At 40.2% G+C, this 21373-nt stretch overlaps 1 protein-coding gene across 8 annotated transcripts in view; it reads right to left on the bottom strand.

The window, feature by feature from the left end:
• HERC1 (HECT and RLD domain containing E3 ubiquitin protein ligase family member 1) overlaps positions 1 to 21373 on the bottom strand; it is a 104348-nt gene that overhangs the window by 47269 nt on the left and 35706 nt on the right. For 7 of the 8 annotated variants that reach the window (XR_007900290.1, XM_051770443.1, XM_051770444.1 and 4 more), the window contains exons 12-25: positions 20607 to 20772; positions 19912 to 20037; positions 18483 to 18704; positions 17531 to 17683; positions 17224 to 17356; positions 16564 to 16755; positions 15851 to 16072; positions 14824 to 14997; positions 12734 to 12848; positions 12512 to 12632; positions 10437 to 10608; positions 8271 to 8577; positions 6863 to 6983; positions 6572 to 6623 (exon numbers count right to left, since the gene is read on the bottom strand). Coding sequence is in view for 7 of the 8 variants with exons in the window: in XM_051770443.1 (XP_051626403.1) it covers positions 6572 to 6623; positions 6863 to 6983; positions 8271 to 8577; positions 10437 to 10608; positions 12512 to 12632; positions 12734 to 12848; positions 14824 to 14997; positions 15851 to 16072; positions 16564 to 16755; positions 17224 to 17356; positions 17531 to 17683; positions 18483 to 18704; positions 19912 to 20037; positions 20607 to 20772 (2276 nt within the window). In the remaining variant the exon portion in view is untranslated. The remainder of the gene's footprint in view (positions 1 to 6571; positions 6624 to 6862; positions 6984 to 8270; positions 8578 to 10436; positions 10609 to 12511; positions 12633 to 12733; positions 12849 to 14823; positions 14998 to 15850; positions 16073 to 16563; positions 16756 to 17223; positions 17357 to 17530; positions 17684 to 18482; positions 18705 to 19911; positions 20038 to 20606; positions 20773 to 21373) is intronic. The other variant, XM_051770446.1, reaches the window with a different exon arrangement.

Here is a 21373-nt window from a genome sequence, read left to right on the forward strand (position 1 = left end):
TGAGCACCAGCCATCAGTCTGCAGCACTGGTTGGACCTCATTTCCAAAAGAGTTTTGCTGAACCCAAACCCTGGCACCAATGAGGGCCATGTCACTCAGGCCATAAGTTCATTAGCAGCCAACCCATGGACAGCAGGCAGTATTTTATTTTTGTAAATGCTCTTGGCCAATTTGGACCTGTGCAAGGTGTTCCAAGAGGGCAGACCCTGCTCAGAAGAACTTTCCCTCTGTAGAGATAGGAAGTGTAAGGAGACCTTTGTGGTAACCTAATCTATGTTTAAAGTCACTTTGAAATTTTAGCTCGGATTATCTTAAATAATCTATGAATAATTTTTAAATATTAATCTATTAATCTATCTTATGCACAATGAGTTGCAGATAAAATTTGGAGAATCACAACCCATTCAAAGGGCTCATACAAATCTGTATTACTTTGGGTTTTAAAAATCTTTCTGCAGGGTATCAGCCTCAAACATTACTAAAAGAGCCATTTTCAGGAAGAAGTCCCACAAATTCACAGCAATCCATCTGTTCAACGCTTTCTTTCCTCAGTAAGGCTGAGTTCCAAGGGCAACAGCTGGATCCTCATTTCTGGACCTCCTGTCTACCTGCAGCAGCTGCTCAGAGGGACAAGGAAAGACAGACACACAGGTTGGAACTCAGGATAACTCTCCTGGCAACCACTGACGTCATTTCTTTGCTGAAGTAAAGGCAGTATGCTGTTATTCTGCCAACAAGGCTGCACCTGCAGCTCACAATTTGCATCTCTACACAACTTACAAATTCAAAATACTGTGCAATTTTGCTTCTCTCTTGTAAACGAGGTAGCAAATCCCCACTTAGTTGCCAAAAATTTAATTGTCGGGGCTATGAATTAGGAAAAACAGTTGACATTCCATTTCCTTTTCTGTAAACAATGTTTATGTGCATTTGCAAGGTATCCCTTACACTTGCTACTAAACAATTGCAATGGCTTCAGAAAGAACCATCACAGTACTTAGGTCATACAACGTGTTTGACAAAAATATACAGCCTCAAATTTATTTGGGATAATGCAAAGATTAAGCTTAAACACTACTTTTCAAAGTGCAATCTAATTTCCTAATCTCTGCTGCTTTATGTAACACAGCAACACCACCTGGTTTACAGAGAACAACCTATTTTGTCAAGTTTACTATGAAAAAAATTTACAGAAATTCTGTTACTCCATTTTACAATTTATATCTGGCAACAGTATTTAAAACAACAGCAAAGACAGATACCACCTTACCCTAATTTTAACATTAATTCTTAGAGTAGTTGTTTTAAAGCTCTCCTTTAAAATCTAAGTTATATGGGGAAGGACAGGTGAGAAACATAAGATAAATGACAAAGAGAATAAATGGGGGCTAAAATACTTAGTTTCATGTAGGAAGCAGTTTCCTGGCATATGAATGGTGACCAGAGCCCAAGGGAGAGGAGAAACAAAGCCTCAGGTTACCCCCAGGAAGCACAGCTAAATCACTGCCAAGCCCACAAAATGTTGCCCACACAGCAACAACAAAAAGCCCCCTCAGGCCCTGCAGCCTTTGAGGAGCAGGAGAGCCCAAAGTGCCTTCAGCTTCCTCCCCTCCACCTGCCCTGCTAGGAAGCACAGCACAGAGACAAAGCATTTGTAAAGACACAAAAAGCAATTCCAGTGTCTTAAATCATAAGCTAAAGGAGACCTGTCAAGGAGAACACCAGAAGAAAATTTAGTTTTGATAGTCAACGAATCTTATAAGAAAGAACCCCCACCATGTATTAATAAAAACCTAAATTATTTCATATTTGAAGTAAGATTAGATCTTAGCTAGCCATTTTAGTATGAAATGCAAGAATCTTTAAATGTAAGACTAATTTAAAATTGCTTCAAATTTGGACAAAGTCCAACAATTATGAGATACAGGTTAAATGTAAGACAACAGAAGTTATAATTGAAAGTGTAGAGTTTAAACACAAAGATATCAGAAATTTAAGGGCATACTTCAGAAGCAAAACCACTTAGGAATCAGAGCACGCAGATCTAAAACAAAGTAATTTTTTTCTCTTGAATATGTCAAATATCAATAGAAAAATCAAATGTATGGCTGTATATTGGAGCTTAGCTTGATTCTGTGCAATATTCATCACACAGAATTGATTGCAGTGCAGCACTTCCAAAGCCTCTACAATCACATGACCAGAGCTGTGCAGAGGCAGAAACTTTAAGCTTACAGTGAAAATAAAAAAAGTTTACTTGTCCTTATAAGCCAGCTTGTAATAATGAGTTTTCTACATGAATGTGGCACAGCTGCAATGCACGCTCCAGAAAACAAAAAATATGTAGGGAAGCTATAGAGACAAAAAATAAACATGCCATCAGTTACTTGCTTGAAGCTCTTCTTTTTTCTGGGGCTCAACTGGCCAAAAAGGAGTAAATACACTACACCACACAAGAATCAGAAGACAAAAGCAGACATTTGAAACAGAAGGTAACACACTCATAAAACCTCGTCCTCATATTATTCTTAGACTTCAATGATCAGTCTCAATCAATACAATAATATGTCAAGCAGCAAAGTATGTGGAAAAAAATACTTACTCTTGTTTTGAATTAGTATTGCCTAGATAACAAACTTTCTACATTCTCCACCTTCTTGTCAAGGAAACAAAACTAATCCCATGAACATCCCTTGTATCATCCACCCAGATGTGTCTAAATCCCTTACTCACATTCCAGCTGCCCTTTTCCCAGCTCAGAACTCATTACTGCAGGAACACTACATCATTTCAACTGAAGCTGGATTTCATTGAAGTTGCTGCTTTTTTTGGAGTAACACTGTGTCAGTGGCACAGAACAGTGACACAAGCACACTGGAATTCACTGAATTTAGATGTATGTGATGAAAACCCCTGAGTGGAGGAGTCCCACTGATGTGTCTGGAATCGTGATTTCACTGCTGACCACGCAGCCCTTACTGATAACTCCCTAAAGCTGTGCACAGCCTCCCACAGGTACTGTGCACAACAGGTATCACTTCTGGGTGACAAAAACACCCCTGGGTCTGCAAAAGTGAAAGAGATGAATCTAAGCAACAAAAAATAAAAAGGTTTATATACAAAGGGAAAACAATGTCTTCACCCCTTACTGCAAAATCACTGGAAAAGACTTTTCCTTCCATAACTACAGAAAAAGTCTACTAATTCAGAAATAACTAAATGCCAAGGAACAAGAAACTCAAAGGATCCTCAGGCTGAAGTAGGAATACCCCAGTCCTATTTCTGAATAGACAGAAAGAATGAAGAAGGCAATTTAAACAAAGATTGACTGAGTGGCTGAGATGTTAATTGAATAAAAAGAGAATGCTTTTCCTTCCATACTCGTCTGCAAGACCACAGGAACTCACAGGATTAGCAGTCTTTGTACTGCCAATACTGTAATTTATGAAAGGGAACAGCTTTCACACCATAAAAATCAGGTTATAACCAAGAGTGAGATTCAATTAGCAAGGAAATGTGACCTGAATCGTGAACAATGAGCTGCTGCATTCCACAAACAGAAGTTCTAAAATAAGCCAACCCACTCCAGGGGGAATTACTCTCTTGCCTGTAACAAACCAACCACTCACCAATACCCTGTAATTTTGACAAATTTGCAAGGATCAAGCACTCTGCATGGAATATAGCTGAGGATAAACCAGCCCTACAAAACCTCAGCTGGAAACATGTGTGGTTGCAGTTCTGTAACATTTAATGTGGTTGCATTTCAGTACATTTGTTGGGAAGAGATGGGAGGAACCTCACACCCACATATGAAAGAAATTTTTTTAGTCAAAATTCTCTTTGAAGTCTTCAAAATAGCACAGCCTGCAGGAAAAAAGCAGTAGTGATAGAAGGAAAAAAAAACTTGCTTTCCAATTGGCTCTGCTTGTCAGCTTCCTTCAGCTTATGCAGACACTGAAGAGAACAAACATCTCAAGGGTTGCTGCAAACTTGAGTAAAGAATTATTTTAAAAACCACACGTAAAAGGAAACGTGATCAAATATTTTAAATCATAAACTTCAGCAGAAAGAAATGAGAAGTGGTTCCTTTGGATTTTCTGTAAGACTCTACTCGTTCTTTCTCCCCAAACACTGCCAACTCTACATTCAATCCAACAAAAATTTGAAGAGTTCAGCTACAAGTCCCTTAAAGCAACACTGGTTACTGCTGCTGTTTTGTAGGATTGAAGTTAACTGCAATTTGAGAAGTGTTTCCCACATACACTTCTGTTGTAATGCATGACTATTCTCTGCACTCAAAATAGACACATACTTCAGCATCTATATGACAAGTTTCCTTCCTCTCCTTGTCATTTAGAGGGACACAAAATCTTCCACATCCTCCACTCAAAAGCAGATCAGAAGTAGGAGTACAAGGTACAATCATAAATACAGAAAGAACATGTCAAAAAAAACCCAAACTAAAAATAAAAATATGCTGCCTGTTTCTCACAAAAATATCTATTGGTTGCTTCAGGTGGATCTGACTTTGGTGGTACTTAAAAATCCACTTGGAGAACATCGTGAGAAACAATGCTGGAGTCTTCTGTGGGTCATTTCTGCCACAGTGGTTTACTTGCCATAAACAGGAAACTGGGCTTTTTCATCACTTCAATTTTGAACAAATGTAGCAAATTCAAATGCAGATGAAGTCTTCAATTCCTTCTGGGGGATGGAGCACAGTTGAATGTGAATGTGCTGTGAGAATTCAGATTTCTCCTGCTCCTCAAACTGAGGCAACAGTGAACACAAACATCCCCCTTATCAGCCACAGCACATCCCAAGAACAGAGATATAACTGAAGGGGTTTCACCACTCCAGCATCCATGTCTGGCACTGCACCATCCCTGGCACCTCAGTGTGCTGGAGATGTGACAAGGGGCAGGGGGACAGTCCAAACTAGCTGGAAGTTGCACCCTCACCAAACACTGGGAGATGCTTCAGCTCCAGGGGATTCACAAAACCAAACACATCAGAAGAGATGAAAGACCTTAAACAGCCCTGAGAACAGCTCATCCACTTCTCACACAGGTGTTTGTAGATCTTTTCCTGACCTTAACAGACCTATGAGGAATTTAAATGAACCCTGGATTCCCTGGGTACCAACCCAAACTGTCCTATATATCACCCAGCACAAGCAGACCAGCTTTCATTACTGTATGCTGACCAACCCCAGTTGCCAAAACCAGACAAAAAAAAAATCTAAGTATCATGGGAGAGCAAATAAGTCTCCCAGTACCAGAAAGAGTTACATGTTGTCACAGTGTTCAGTTTGCACATGAGCTACTTGAGCTTCTTTAGGGTCTGGACAGATCAACTGCATTCCCCCATCTCTCCTCAGTGGTACAAACCCAGTGTAACAGAAGTTTTAATAAAGTCTCCTCTTCCATTATTGCCCACTTCCTGAGGCTTGTGACCAAAGCAACATCAGCCTAACCAACAGCTCAGGAACCATAATCCAAAATGAATTAGTTTTAGGACACAGGAAATCAAGTGCAGAGTTCTATGTCTGATTAACAGCAAAGCTAAAAATGTTGGTTTCAGAGACTGAGAGAGGCCTTCTGACAGATCTCCTGACACTGAAAATGCCATGACACATCCTGCTGTCACAGGACAAACAGCTCTACAACATTTCTTTACTCGGTCAGCTGTTTCAATTGCAAGCAAAGGAAGTCCTTTCCACATTACTTAAATACTGAAATCCAGTGGGTGTGCCACTGATAGCCTGTCTTACAGTTCCAGAAGACTTGAAAAAGCAAGCAACCTCTGAGTGCTCTGCCAGAATTCTTACACAACCTAAGGGTATTAAGGCTTCTGTTATTAAGGTATAACATAACTCAATCTAATTCCTGTTTACATCTTCCCATGATTTTTACAGGTACAACAGACCTAAGTTGTGATTCTCACAGAGATTCTGCATCACCCAGACTGAAGTGGGACTTTTGGTCTCCTTGTCAACCAACACCCTTTGTTCCCTCCATACCTTCTATCAAGAAGCTCATTGAGATTCCCCAGTGTGAAGCAGCAACACAGTACAAAAGTTAAAAATCTGATTTATACTGGAGCAATAAAACCAGTGGTTGCTTGGTTCTGTAGATGTGCTGGTGTTGAAAGGATGTAAATTAAGGTGGTATTTTCTGAATACAAGTTCTCCTCGTTCAAGTACATTTTATGGTAAAAGTTCATTGTTAGTACAAGTTCTACATGAACTTCTCTGCCAGTTTTTTATTCCTGAAGTCACATGAGTGAAAACAAAATGAACGCTCCTAATTCACTTAACTTCACAGAAATCCTCACTTGCTTCAAAAGGTCACAATTCTAGAAACTAAAATAAAGAGTTATAACGTAGGAAATACTAAAACAAAGCAAACAAACAGTAGGTAACAATTCTTTTACATGTTATTTTTAAATACTCAGTTTTAGGATTTGCTATGTAACTGTCAGCTGTATGTAACTGCAAACACACTTTAACTTCACAAACACCAACATTTATCTGGTCAATATTCACGAGGTAAACAAGAAAACTTACCCCTCTTTCTGTGTGATGCTGCCAAATCCAAATCAACATTTCGTCTTCCACTCTACATTAAAAGATGAACAAAAGCCTCATTTCTTTAGGTGAACATACGTGGTGCATAATATTTAACTTTCATCCCTCCCCCATAAAAGCGAGGAAGTTAGCAGAGCTATAATAATTTCAATTGTTTTTTTTACCTCTAGTACTTTCTCTTCAGAATGCTGAACTGACCTACTGAAACACAGCACTAACCAAATGTTTCAGATGTGTTTTCCACCTACAAGGAAATGCTGCTTTACTCACCAGTGAATAACCTTCCTCATCAGATTCTGGCTGAGACAAATCAGACTCACTCCTTGACTTAATCAGTCTGTAGCTGGAGCTGGTGTGGATTGAGCGACTCTCTGCTGTCAGACTTTCACTCCTGCTCCAGGGGCACACACATTTATGTGCACACAGAAAGAAAACACTGATATCAGACAAAAGTGAGAGTTGATAGTCAAGTTTAGCAGGTACCACAGTTTTGTTTGGGAGCAAACTATCACAGAACATCACAAGAGCACATTAAAGAGGCAAAAAGTGGCCTGATGGCTTCGGTTATGCTTATAAAGGGTATTAGTAAACTTTGTTACTTCTTCACAGCCTGACTGGTCAACTGAACAGAGGGTGACCCCAGTGAGGGATCTCTAGTGCCTTGGTGAGTATTACACAGAGTAACAAACACTCTGAGCTGAGAGCACAGGAAAACAAACACAGAGTAAGTGGGTGACAAAGCACTGAACTTATTCAAAACCCACCCATAAAATGCATCCTAAAGTTGATATGCTGGAGATGAAAGGCACTTTGACAATGACAGAGGCAGCCACCCATGCTTTAGGGACTAGATCTCCAAAAAGAGGCAAAAAGAATAAAAGGGTACTGAATATATATAATCCTCTTCTATACTCCACATCAATACCTTAATTTAAAATACCAAATAGAGTTTCTGTACACTAGAAGCATAAGAAGACTCAGACTAGTAGCATCACCTACACAATTCCTGTGCTATATTCTACTTTAAACATAAAGATTGCCAGAAAAAAAGTTTCAGTGAGTCAAGTTTAGAATAAAACTGTGTTGCCAAGAATATCTCTGGTTACAAAATTTAAAATAGATGATGTAGTACTTATACTATTTAAATTAAGCTCTTCTTCCCATTCAATGAGCTGCCTGGTTTAATTTCTTTCTCTCCTATACCTAATAATAGTGTCTTACCAACGTCCATGTTAGGAATACTTATAAAAATCAAACATGAACAACACTTTTATCATAACAGGCTTTGAAACTTTTGTTTTAAACAGATACTACAATTTTTTTTGACACTACTACATAGGACATTGGTAAGGGTCTACACAAATATGGCAATAAAAAAATCCAAACACAAATTATAGGAAAAAGAAATAGGTTTTCCAAGTACCTCATGATGTTCAGACCACCTGATGGTCTGAACTATTCACCACTAAGCCCAGCTTTGAAACTTAAATAGGGTGCACACAGAATAAAACTCTGAAGTTTTAGTTAACGTGGACAAAGAAAATTGAGTAAAAATTGAGCAGAACACTGCTCTAAGCAAAAGGGTTCTTCTAAAACAACTGTAAGAATCCTCAGGGGAAAGCTGAGGTTGTTCAATCAGCGATGAAGGGAGCAGAGATACACAAGGAGCAGAGCCCACCTGGTCATGAGCCCGATGCCCTCGGGGGTGGCCGAGGGCGGCTGCTGGGAGTGCCCGTCCTCCCGGCGCTTCTGCAGCTCCTCCAGGACGGGGCTCACCCCCAGGATCAACAGGGCACACCTGTGGATCACCGAGTTGCAGGCAGCAGTGTACACATCCTGGCCTTCTGTCAGATCTGTGCTGATCCTCCTTTCCTGCTGAGACTGAGGGGGTGGATCATCAAGTCTAGTCCCTGTCCCAGTGCTCATCCTATCCCGATCCCGACTGCGAGCTACTTCACGGGCTGATAGGAAACATTGAAATATTTCTGTAACATGCAACACAAAAAGAAGGTCTTAACTTCTAGACAAAGCTACAGAGAACAAAATATTCACAAAACTGCCCCGCTACAAAGAACAACTAATATTTTTCCAACAGTAAAAGAATACATTAATAATACAATGCCATCAAAGAAGTAATGCAAACAGGTCAAATGAAGCATTTAAACAATGTTAATTTTAAAATGAAGAGGACAATGCATTTTGACAGAACACCAAACACTCTTTCAGTGTCTTACTGCAACCCAACTCCTGTTTGGATGGCATCAAAGAGAGAGAGATTATTTCATGTTTGCCTTTTAGCAGACCTATAAAAGTAATGCTTCTGTAAATCTGTATTTCAGACTCCAGTGTATCTTCAAGTCAATACTGAAACAGTTCCAGGCTTTTATTAGCTTTGGGCAGAACAATGAAGATCTTATTAAAATTCTTAGCCTTCACTTTACTGAATTCTGCTGTTGTCTGAGGTGCCAGATTCCTCTAAAGAAGCTTTGTGAGAGATCTCCTCATCTCTGTCCAAAGACCTTGAGTTCTCTTGATTTAATAATTTTATTTTTAAAGATTCAATTCCCTTTTGGAAAGGCAGAGGTAAACCTAAATACTTCCTTCATTGGTATCAACAGTTAGAAGCAGCAAGGTATCAAGGACACCAACTGAACTCTGCATGGCAGGAGCAGATTCCTTGGAAGTCCAGTGAAATAATCATCATCTTCCTACTTATTTGTGCATGTAACACTACTGACTGTCTGGATATTTCTGGACACATTTCCCTTATTGTGCCCAGAAACCCTGTCCAGGTGGAATGTGAGAACCCTGAGTGTTTGCCCAGGTTAACTGCATATCGAGCAGCAAAAACATATTGCATCTACTGCACTGGTAACACGTGTACACCTTCTGGAACCATAAAGCATCTCCTGAACGTGCCTCAGCTCCACAGCACACCTTCAGGGAAGGCCACTGCATTGCCCATGCAATGACACACCACAGAAAACTAGAGGTATAAAATACATTTTGGTCTGTGAGCTCCCAAAGAGAAATATGGGAGTCCTAACGGGGAACTGTCAGCCAATTTTGCTTTTTAAGCTACATACACTCCACAGAAAACTTCCCAGGCCAACACAACTGCTGTCCTTGGGAATGCTGAGTTGATAACAGAGAAAACCAGCCCAGTGTGACTGAATGTGCTTCACTGAAACTGGAAAAATTCAGGATTAACTATCCCATTGAGATTACAAATCCAAATCAGTACAAGAACAGTTTGCAAGGTTTACCTTTTCCAAGCTATCTTCTAAAGAGTTAAACAACATTTTTAGAAAACCCATGACAAAGTATTGCAAATAGTGCTACAAATACCAAACTCTGAGATACTCAGACAGAAGTGAATTCCCACTCAGTCAGCCCCATTATCAACAGCAGTTTTGTTTCCAAACTTCAGAATAACCTTATCCTTCAAAGCTCACTACAAAAAATAACAACACATACAAACACAGCAAAAATTCTATATATAAATACTGATGAAAACTCGGAGATCTGTTGGCAAGAACTTCAGAGGAAACAATATGAAAGCCATTAGTCTTGCAGACAGTGCATGTAAGAAGTGTTAGGATATGGCAGATGCCCTGGGAATTGCCCACAAAGGCAATACTTGCCCAGTATTCCCATTCCCTTGCATCTGAAGACTTCCCTGAATCAATAAAAGCCCTACACCATTTTATAAAAATAAACTTCTCACGATGCTTATGCAGACAAATCTTTCACAATTTTTTAACTAATTGCTCGATTTTACCTCCAAGAGAAAAGGACACTGTCCTTCCAAAGGACATCATTGACACACAGAACCAGTACTTACTACCAGCTGTCATAACTTCATGTTCTCTTTCCTCCTCTTCATCTTCCTGTTCCGGGTGTCCTTCCTCTCTGTCACGTTCTGCCTGCTCCTCCATTTCTGCTTCTTCATCAATTGTACGAGTAAAAGAATGTTCTTGAGTATCAACATCAGCAGATTCTTGGTTATCCAGCATCTGGATGAAAAAAACCCACAAATCATAAAGTGGAAAATTCTCACTGAAATGAAAGATGAATGTAAAAGGACACAGGTATTGAGTAAGGGGTTTTTCCTATCAAAAAGATAATTTTCATACTCTGTGAAATGAAAGATATCACCCATTTACATTCAAGGCTCTACGTCAGCTGGGAAATTTAATTTTCCTTTAGTAACCATTACTCAGATTATTTACATAAAAATGCCTCCTTGGAATGCTTACTGAAGAGTCTACTGTCAAACTCTGACACTTCAGCATCAAAGCCTTTGGAAAGTCATCCTGTTGAATCATAAAAATTATTCCCTTAAAAAGAACATGAATACGATAAAACTTATTTGATGGATAAGATTGTTCCTTAAAGTGACAGTAAATATGTTCTCATTTTTCTTCTTAACAGTTCTGCATTTGCAGTTCTTTTCCTCCCTTTTATTTCCATGAAATTACCAGATTTACATCCCAAAGATTAGCATATGAGGTGCACAGGAAGCTTAATGGTCTTAGAACTTGAATTTAAATTTTTTTCTGATTGAGTGGATATAGTTGAGTTGATGCTTTCCCTTAATCTGAGGATAGAAGTGCTGACCAGCAAAATACATATTACCCAACAGATAATTTTCCAATGCAGGAAGCAGTTTTAAACAGTCCCAAGAAAGCAAAGCTTGAAAACATGCAGTTACAATAGAGATTTTGGAATACTTTAGAAGATAATTAATCCTACAAAACTTGGAGGAAAAGCATCCCACCAACACAATTTATCTGCAGAAAAAACCTGGTGGTCTTGATAGCAGCACATCATGGTCACCATTTCTCTGGTTTATTTGCCCTCATTCTATCCTCAAGCCTGTGTTTGCCATGCAAATGCAAACCAGACACTTTTTCCCAATACTATTAAATCTGAAACAACAAATGTACTACGTGTATCAGATTTGCTGTGCTGCATCTGCACAGTAACTGTGAAGACTTCTGGGAGAACTTCCTGAGCACACCCAATGCTTTCAGAGGTGCTGAATGTCTTGCAGACATGTCAGACCCCTAACCTGAGAAAGCAAGTGGCCCAGACACATATCCCCAATATTAATTAAGTAGGCAACATAAGCACATGGTTTTAAAGAGCATCACTAGTGCTTTATAACATAGCCAAAAAGCCTCTTAATCCTCATGTCACATTAGAATTTTGTTGGTTAAAAATATCTTGCTTAAAAATCCTATCACAGAAACCTGAATCCAGCTTTGAGGAGTACTTTGTAATGCCAAACAGGCCCCGACCTGGAGTAATTCCATGAACATTTCCATCATCAAATCTGACCTGGCTTAATGAAATGATTCCAAGGCTGCCACCGTGCTGGCTGCATTCCTGCAGGGCAGAATGCAATGGCACACAATCATGTAGGGCTGACAAGGACAGGCCACAGTAAAGCAATGTTAGGACATAATCCAAGCAGGGAGGAAGGAAGAAGAGGTGAGTAAGGCATGGAAGGGGAAGAGAGAGGTACAGAGATCAGAGGCCCAGAGAACTCAGCTGGATTCAGGCATGGCAGCCAGACTAAGCTGTGGCCTGTCCAACACAGCTAAGCCATCTCCATCTAAGCTCCAGGCCTTTATGGCCCAGCACACCAGAGCCACAGGGTCACAGGGAAAGTCAGGCCTAAGGCTGTGCTCCAGCCAAATGCTGCCAATCAACCCTTGGCTCCAACTGATTCAGCATCACATGTGCCACAAACAGACTCCTCATTATACTCTGCCCATTTTCATTTGAAAACTCCTGAAAGATTTCAACAAGACACAACGAAAATACCAGCAACAGACACGAAACCAACATTTTGTCATATTTTCTGAATACCCAGTAGAGCCTGAAGAACTGAAAGGAGATTTCCAGCCTTACCCATCTGTCTCTTGAGGATGATCTGGTCTGAATGAGTTCCATGTTCTTGCAGGCAAGCAAACGGCTCCGAACCTTGTACACGCAGCGGTAAACTTCTGCCAGGGCCTTGCCAGGCTGGTACCTGCCAAAAAAGAGACCCAAGCCAGAAAAAAAAAAAAAAATCACACAAACTGCCTTTCAAGAATTCAACTGAACTTTTAAAAGCAGCTTTAAATGACTTGCCTGCTCTCACCACAAGCTTGACTAAGCAAACTCGTGTGCTTCAGAAGAGCTGCAAGAACAAATCTGGACACAGTGTCTAGGAGTGATTCATTACTTAAAGTTGCAGTATCCCAATCTGAAAAGAGAAAGGATTCATCAGAACTGGCTGTTCCCAACAAACAAAAGTATTTTCAGTGACATCATAAAAAAAATCTTCACCCCTTTAAATCCTTCAATTTAGCAGCAGCTTCAATGCTTAAGAAATGTTCACCATCACTCACTCATACACACACGTCACTTCAGACCACTGTGGGTTTGGCTGCTCAAGGTCCTTCAGTCTGATGGTCAAGGGTGTGCACACCAGAGAGCCAGCAGAGAGCCAGGGTGTGCACACACACTGCCACCAGAGAGCCAGGGTGTGCACACACACTGCCACCAGAGAGCCAGGGTGTGCACACACACTGCCACCAGAGAGCCAGGGTGTACACACACACTGCCAACCAGAGAGCCAGGGTGTGCACACACACTGTCACCAGAGAGCCAGGGTGTGCACACACACTGCCACCAGAGAGCCAGGGTGTGCACACACACTGCCACCAGAGAGCCAGGGTGTACACACACACTGCCAACCAGAGAGCCAGGGTGTGCACACACACTGCCACCAGAGAGCCAGGGTGTGCACACACACTGCCACCAGAGAACCAGAGTGTACACACACTGCCAACCAGAGAGCAGGGAGCAGAAACTAAGGTGCAATCTGTCTTTCAAGTAACAATAGCAAACTGAAGCTGTTCTCTTCTGGGCACAAATGCACATGGATCTTGTTTAGAAACACACAGTAGTTGAGACTCGTTGCTCTTTTACACATGTTTGAAACCACATTCCAGCATCATTTCACAGTTTTGCTTATGATGGAAAAGCCTTATCTCCAGCAGGAAGGCCAACTGCTCAAGCTTAAAAGCACAAGCTTCACTGCTAATATTACCAAGAGACATTTTCAGGTTTTGAAATGAAGGTTCAACCAGTATTTTCAGGAACTGACCCTCTAATTTCAAAAGAACTTTTCCCCATTTCAATGTTATTTTCATAATGGTTCTTTTTACTCGACTACAAAATAGCCAAACTGCCAAGCAAACCTCCACAAAGCACCATCATTTTCCACAGGGGGGGAAAAATACTGTCCCACTCCCTTAACAGTATCTTTTAATCTAAATATCTTTTTCTATTAAATGTTATCTATGAATCCTTGCAAACTGCTGTAAAAATGACAGAAGCTCACCTGGCCACACACAGCTTATCTAACATACCTGCTCCTCAGTCAGCTTGCACTGTGAAGAGTAGAACCACATCAACTCCTGAAGAGCCCAGCTCCACAGCCAAAATTACACATATCAGCCCACTCATCTCAGATTTTGTAAACTGATAACCAGCAGGTTTTTTAACTGGAATTCTCACTCCTGTGGAATTCTCTAAAAGAACCCTCTGTGTTGCTCTCAACAGGCACACAAGGCCACTTGCTGTTTTCTTCATCCCGCTCAGCTTGGCCAGAGTTACAGAAAATTATCTCTGGATACTGCAGAGTTACAGTACAACAACAATATTTAGTGGAGGTCATTAAAAGGAACCTGGAAAGCTTAAGCAGGAAAACCCAGATTTTAGGTTATAAGCATGAGGAACTATTAACACTGTAAGGCCAGCCTCCCAGAGACTTGACAAACAAAGGGTGACTTCATTCCATTCCCAACATATTTTGCAAGTTACTTTGCCTTTCCCCATCTCCTCCCCATTAATTTTCCTTTTTAATTGTCAGTTTTACCCTGCTCTCCTCGGAAAACAGAAAAACCAACAACTGAGTAAGCAAACAAGAGTTTCTTCTTACCAGGTCAGGGGGAAAAACAACACTGAACTACATGTTTGACAAACACTGAAATCAACTTCAAAAGAAAGAGAAACAGCAGAAGAGAGATTGTGGAACATAACAATAAATTATTTTTCCTTTTGCAGAATTAAAACTTGTTGCCAACAAAAATCCAGGACTGTCCTAGGAGTGTAGTTGAGGCATGTAATATATGTAATATGCTTTTAACACACATACATTTTCAACACCTTACCTTTACTAACAGCATAGTCTTGCATACTGATCCAGAGGCTCCTGGCTGGCTCTTTTGTACAACCCAAGGCCAAATCAACATAGACTGTAATCTCAGGTCTCAGCTTATAGTCAAAGGGCTTCTGCTCCTCGTTTCCAGACAGGGCCACTTCTAACAAGGAGCTCATGCATTTGTCTGACAGAAGGGAAATACCCAAGAAATTAAACTCTGCAAATGTTGAGAATTATATACATCTACCTAAAAGCACTCTACACTTAGCTAAAAAAAAAAATAAAAAAATCAAGACATCTCATTGTCCTACAACAAATTTACATTAGACAGGAAAGTGACTTAAGAGTTACAATTTACATAAAATCTATGGAGATTTAGAAACATTCTCCAGCTCCGCTTCAATAGCATAAATCTGTATCACTAAGTCCACCTGAACTGCACAGTTTGCAGTTACTGTGTTTTGTAAATAAGTCTTGAAGTCTACTCAGAACCAGAGAGGATGGGAACAGAGATGTGAACTAAGGAAGAGGCCACAAAGAAGCAGAAGCAAGGGCACTGTTCAGATAGGAAGGGATGACTAGAATATTAATGCTGAGTTGTTACCAGTTCTGGTAGATCATCAAGACTGAAGTTTGTTATTAATAGTATTCTTCCTAATTAATAAAAAATTCACTTTGCAAGTAGAATGTAAGATAATATTTTCCAATAATTAATATGAAAAACTGAGCCTCTGGTGTGCCTGTTAACCACTGCTGAGCATCTAAGAGTTAAACACTTAAAATTAACTCAGTGAAGTCTGTGTTCTTTCACTGAGAAATTGCAGATTTTTTCTTCCCTGTGCATTTCCAAGACCCTTTGTAAACTACATCATACACTTAAACATCCATTTTGCAACTTTTTGCATTACTCCACAAACACACACCAAAGCTGGAAGACAACCCCTGAGTGCACAGACCCGTTCAAAACATCACCAGAAATTTCCAAACGGATCACAGATATTGACAACGACCAGGAGACACTGGCATTTCACAGTTACCTAAATGAGGAATATCCATTTCCACCCCATCACTGAAGAGTGGAGTTTTGAGCCAGTAGGCTGTGTCCTGTTCCTCAGGGGACACGGGGGGGCCCTGGAGCATCCCCCCAAGGCACCTCCCAATGAGCAAGGCCACCGTCCTCTCCAGGTCAACGAGCCACACCCAGGACTGGGCAGGCTGTGGCAGGGGCACTCCAGCAGGGTCGATCAGCTCAGGGCCACCTGAAAGGATCCGTTCTCAAATCAGGCACAGTTCCAAAATCAGCAAAATTAACAGATCTTGTTCATATTTCCCTGTAAGTGGCAGATTTTCCCCTCAATCGACTGAAGGAACAGCAGGTAAGAGGCTGTTAAGAGGCCACTTAACATGGTAACTGCAGCAGCAGCACAGGCCATCACCTTCCTGGCACAGCTGCTCACTAAGGAAAGGCTCCTTCAAACTCTGCCCAAGAGTATTTTGTCCAACACACACTTCTTTGTGTTCTGATAAACATGTACAGATATAGGAAACAACTGGAAACTGCACTCAATTAAAGCAGAAAAAGTATTTCACAGCAAGGGCCATTAATACATTTAGGAAACAGAAAAGGAGATGTAGCAAGATACACAGCTTAAAGAAAAAAAAAAGCCATCTTAAAAGGGAAAGTTAAACTTCCACTACAAAAAGGTGCCATTCTTTACTTTTCAGATGAAAAGCATGTTATTACTCTCACCATGAAGAGGCCACTGTAACTCTTGATCCTCCAGAAGGGCTGCAGCAGGCAGCAGCCTGTTGAGACGATCTAGAGGTGGCAGCAGGTCCAGCAGGTAACTCAGCAAGGGCCGGGCTACCGACACTGGCAGCAGCAGCAAGGAGTTGACAATCTGGGAGAGCATACTGCCAGCAGCTGAGACATAAATCACATCTGCAGGGGGGAAAGCAAAGCTGAATTACAGTTGTACAGTTATATTCCAAGCACAACAAGGCCATTTAGCAAGGCAAAGAATTGCATAAAAGACCTCAGCTTTCTCAAAATGTCTCCACGGTACATCTTGAATTGATGGGTTTAACAATTCCTAATTTATTTCGTATTTTACTAACACACTTTTCAGTGATCACAAAACCAGCACTTTTTAAAAGAGAAATCTAGAATTAACAAAACTGCCTCTGTGCATTATTGTTTCAATGTCTTCTCCATTCTGTATTTTCCCTGTATGTCAAATGTTGTATCAAAAACATGAACCAGATGCTATCCCTGGGTGGACACCTAATCTCCTCTTTTGGGGGACGCTTGGGATGTCCACTTTATGCAGATACAGGAAAAACAAGGTATTTTGTTATTCAAATCTAAGCTTACAGAGCCATCAATACTGATTTTTCCATGAAGATTTACCTCTCAGTTTTTCCCCAACACTACCATTCCAAGAGCTTTCCTTCAGCAGTGTTGCAGAACGGGAATAGATATCTGTGGCATGAGGCAACAAAAGCTGGAGGTGTTTGTGGAGCAGAGCCACACTGCTGGAATTCTAGAAGGAAACAAACCAACATAAGGATAATTCTGTAAATATATTTAAAGGGTTATTTAAATTAGTTTAGCTTTCAAATACTCAGATTTACAAGAGGAACCTTACAACATTCTGATGCTTATGAATGCTGAATTAGTTTTTTTTCTCCTAAATGATAAAAATAAGGACACACACCTCACTGACACTGTTGATGTGGCAATAAGCCAGCAGCTGTTTCTGCAGTGAACATAAAAGCTCATGAAGATGAGCAGGTTGGCTGTTTTCTGATGATGATGTACCTAGTAAAAATTTATCACTGTTTTTTTCCAGTTCTCCAAAGGCTTGGTCCTATTAAGACAAAAAGGAGGGGGAGAAAAAGAACAATTAACTGTGCTTCAAATGCCATGAAACCTGACAATCATCTTAAAAAGAAACTTTTATTATCTTTACTATGTGCCAGTGGATCATGGAATAACCACGGTTAAAATTACACTTGTTTAGAAAGTCATAGTAGTGATTTTGATGGCTGTCAAGTGAACACTTCTCTTCTGAAAAGGTTTCTTTCAGAGGCAGTAATGTTTTTATTCAACTCCCCAAGGCTAACTGGGTGAAAAAACCCACTCCCTAACCTGGCCCCCAAATCACAGTATGTTAAAATAAGTAATAATTTTTAGGATCTGTTGGGGGCTGACGCATAAGATGTTCAGTCAGGTAATAAGCATAAGGTAATAACCCTAGTGAAGTTAATTAGACAGATTCATGCTCCTGGTGTCTGCCTATTGTTCCCTGGTGGCTGAGATTATACTGACTAAAAACATTCCATGCACTTCTTGTGTTACATTCTATCTGCCAAAAACTTCGAAGTCAAAGCAAGAGCAATAAAACAGCCTGATATGAAAGCAGCTGCAGTTACATAAGTCATCTTAAACAATAAATACCACTATAATAACACAAAAACCATATTGTTAGAGATGATTTAACTGATTTTAGTCCACTTCAGGACAAATACATATTGCACTGCTACTTTAGATAAAAGAAAAAGAGCACCATTTTCTTGAGATGGAGAAAAAAAAATTAACCCTTCTACGTATCCAAAATTCATTACAATTTTAAAAATAAATCAACTAATTACAAGGCCTATACATACTGTATAAAATCCCAGATTTCTCAGCAGAGTCTTCATTAAGATTTCAGCCAGGTGAGTGTCTGGGTGGCTGCTCTGCACAGCATATGTTTGATCAGAGAGGTTTCCATAGCTGATACACAGCGAGGAGGTTTCGGTGGTATCTGAGGGGGAGCTGTAGCCAAGCAGGGAAGCCACGTGGGTGTGATCCTGCAAGCTTGTCAGAATTATGTCCAACTGCATTCTCTAAAGAAAAATGTTTAAAGGCACAAAAAACACTCTTTGTTAACGAGGACAGAATAAATAAGGAGCTATGAAGGAAAAAGGATTAGACGTAGTTACAATGAAAATATTGTAACGGGACAGAGAAATAAGCTGGAGGACTTTTCCAAAAACCTCCAGGTTTTCCTGCAGATTTGTAGTATTAGAGAACAGATAAATATATCAATTAGATGACCATACCTAGTAAAATCTGAGATTAAGAGGAAGATATTAGACACTGGACTAAATGCTTTCTGCAGTTTGTTGGATTTATCTGATTATTTGGGGAGTTGGTGGGGGACACACCATTTTTCTAGGCTGCACATTGGAAAAAGGGTAAAAAGTAGAACAAGCACACATGAGACCAAGAGAGGTGGCAGATGAAGAGTAATGACCTTCACCTTCAGTGCTGCTCCCCACTGCTGCTGGAAAACCTAAACTTGTTCTGCCCTAGTAATTGTCAGGGGGTTTAGTTCCTACCAATACTCATCTTCACAAATCTTTAGAAAATCAGAATCAGAAGATTCTGCTTCATAGTTTCAGTATCAAGTGTAAGCCAGTCTCTTCCTTAGTGTATAAAATACAGGACTTGACCAGGATCCTGTGTGCACAGAACTGAACAGTACTTTTGCTCATTCTTTCAGTCTGAGACTACTGCTGAAGTTTCAGTTCCTACTGCTCTCAAGGACAGGAACAGATGTTCCTTGAATCTTTTTCCCTCCTTTTGTAGGATACTGGACAACCATCCTAACCTGCATTAATTCCTGGTTTTTGCATTCAAGAAGGAAAAAGACAAAAGGAACACTGCAGTCATCTTTGCAAAGGAGGGTGAAATCCATGTAGCAAAAGCATTATACAAGTATTCTTCACAGGAAATAATTTTCTGTTTCCAAGACATGTTAAATCTAAATAGTTAAATCCAAATTAAAAAATATCTGCTCTTTATACTTGTCTGGATATGCTGACACAGCAATTCCTAAGTAGCCCACATGCAGTGCTCCCTGTCTCACTGGACTCTGGTTTAGCCAGGCTACCCCCAGGTTTTATTATGCTGGGCTTTGCACTGCACCTCACCAGGAATGTGCTGGCACTCTGAAAACAAGGCTCACCTCAGTTCACAATGTTCCAGCAGAAAAAGCCAAAGCAAACCACAGCTGCTTTCAAAGCATGGTATATTTTTACCTGACCTTACCTGTCCTTTTGATAAGCTCTCCCATCTATCAGGACCTTGGGGGAGAAGGGAATGGAGCAATTCCATTCTCTCTCGCAGTGGAGGAAGCAGCATAGTTGCTCCTACTGACAGAGTCTCAATTACAACCTAAAATTAGAGCAGCAGAAAATACTTCTTCAGTAAGGAAGGGGGAGATAATCAACTCACTTGTATCTTTAAAAAACACAGCACATCATCCATGATATATCCAAAACATCTTGCTTAATTTCATTGAACATCAGAGTTCTATCTCACAATAGCACACTAATGTTTCATGTTGTGATGCAAAGACATGCAGTACATTGAAGAAGTGAAATGAGAGCAACAAAAGCTGCTGTTTCCTGTAAGAGTACATCTTAGGAGAATTACTCAACTCAGTTAATGACTCAATCCACAACACTAACATTTTAGGCTCATTACTGCAAGGAAGACTAATTTAAAAGTTACAAAATAAAGCAGCTTTCTGACATTCTTCTGCAAACATTCTCTTCTGCTTTCACATCATAAAACAGTGGTGGTGACTGCAGGTTTTACCTGTCACGAGTAAAACCGCTAAGTCAGACTCACGTTTATCACAGGGCCAACTGCTGAAAGTCAGATATCTCTCTAATTGCACAAAGAAAGAAAGAAGAGAGAGTAGCACAATTTTCACAGGCAAACCACAGAGCATGACTTACTTCCTGAATTTCATCAGGGACAGAAGAGTCCATCAGTCTAAACAAGAGATTTCGGAGAGGCCCAGCCTGGCGGCCCAGAATGCTGGTGGCTACACCCCCAGCCAGTGCAAGTGCAAGGTGATTAGAAAGCAGCTTCAGACACAATTTAAGAAAATTGTGGTGTTCCCTGCAAAAAGAAGTACATCCCTGTTAATCTCTCCTGCTCCCTTTTCACTTATTTGTGTACTAAGCTTTCAACTCGTCTTTGATATTTTGTACCAGAAAAGATAAGTAAATTACAGCTGGGAGTTGGAAGAACCTCCTCTGAGAACCTTCTGCCAGTGTGCTTAAAAGAACAAAAACCAAAACTAGAATGCAGAAGTGTCTTTGTGGACAATGGTTCCAAGAGGCATCCACTTTAGAAATGCAGTCCCATGAATCAGGAGGCAAAATCATCCAAAAATACACAAAGAGGCAAATGTATTATTCATAGAGAAGAAAAATAACTTTTAAGAAGTAATAAATGTAATCTTCTCAGAAGATTCAGGAGCACAAAAATTGGGTTAAAAACAAAAGGTCAGGGTATTAATTTCTAGTCTTTGTAAAAAACTTCTGAAAAACTGTTAAAGGAGTAAGAACTAACAAAGCAGAAACAGTAAATGCATTTCAACTACATAGAAAAATGTGTTTCAAAGAAAAACTCTGAAATAAAGCATTTAATTCAGTGCATAATGAAAATAAACTCCAGGTAAAAGATCCTGCTACATTTGGGGCACAGCAGAGCTCCT

Source organism: Manacus candei, unplaced genomic scaffold (assembly GCF_025592945.1).
Source record: "Manacus candei isolate 608988 ecotype Guabito, Panama unplaced genomic scaffold, ASM2559294v1 h1tg000119l, whole genome shotgun sequence".
NCBI classification, from domain to species: Eukaryota; Metazoa; Chordata; class Aves; order Passeriformes; family Pipridae; genus Manacus; species Manacus candei.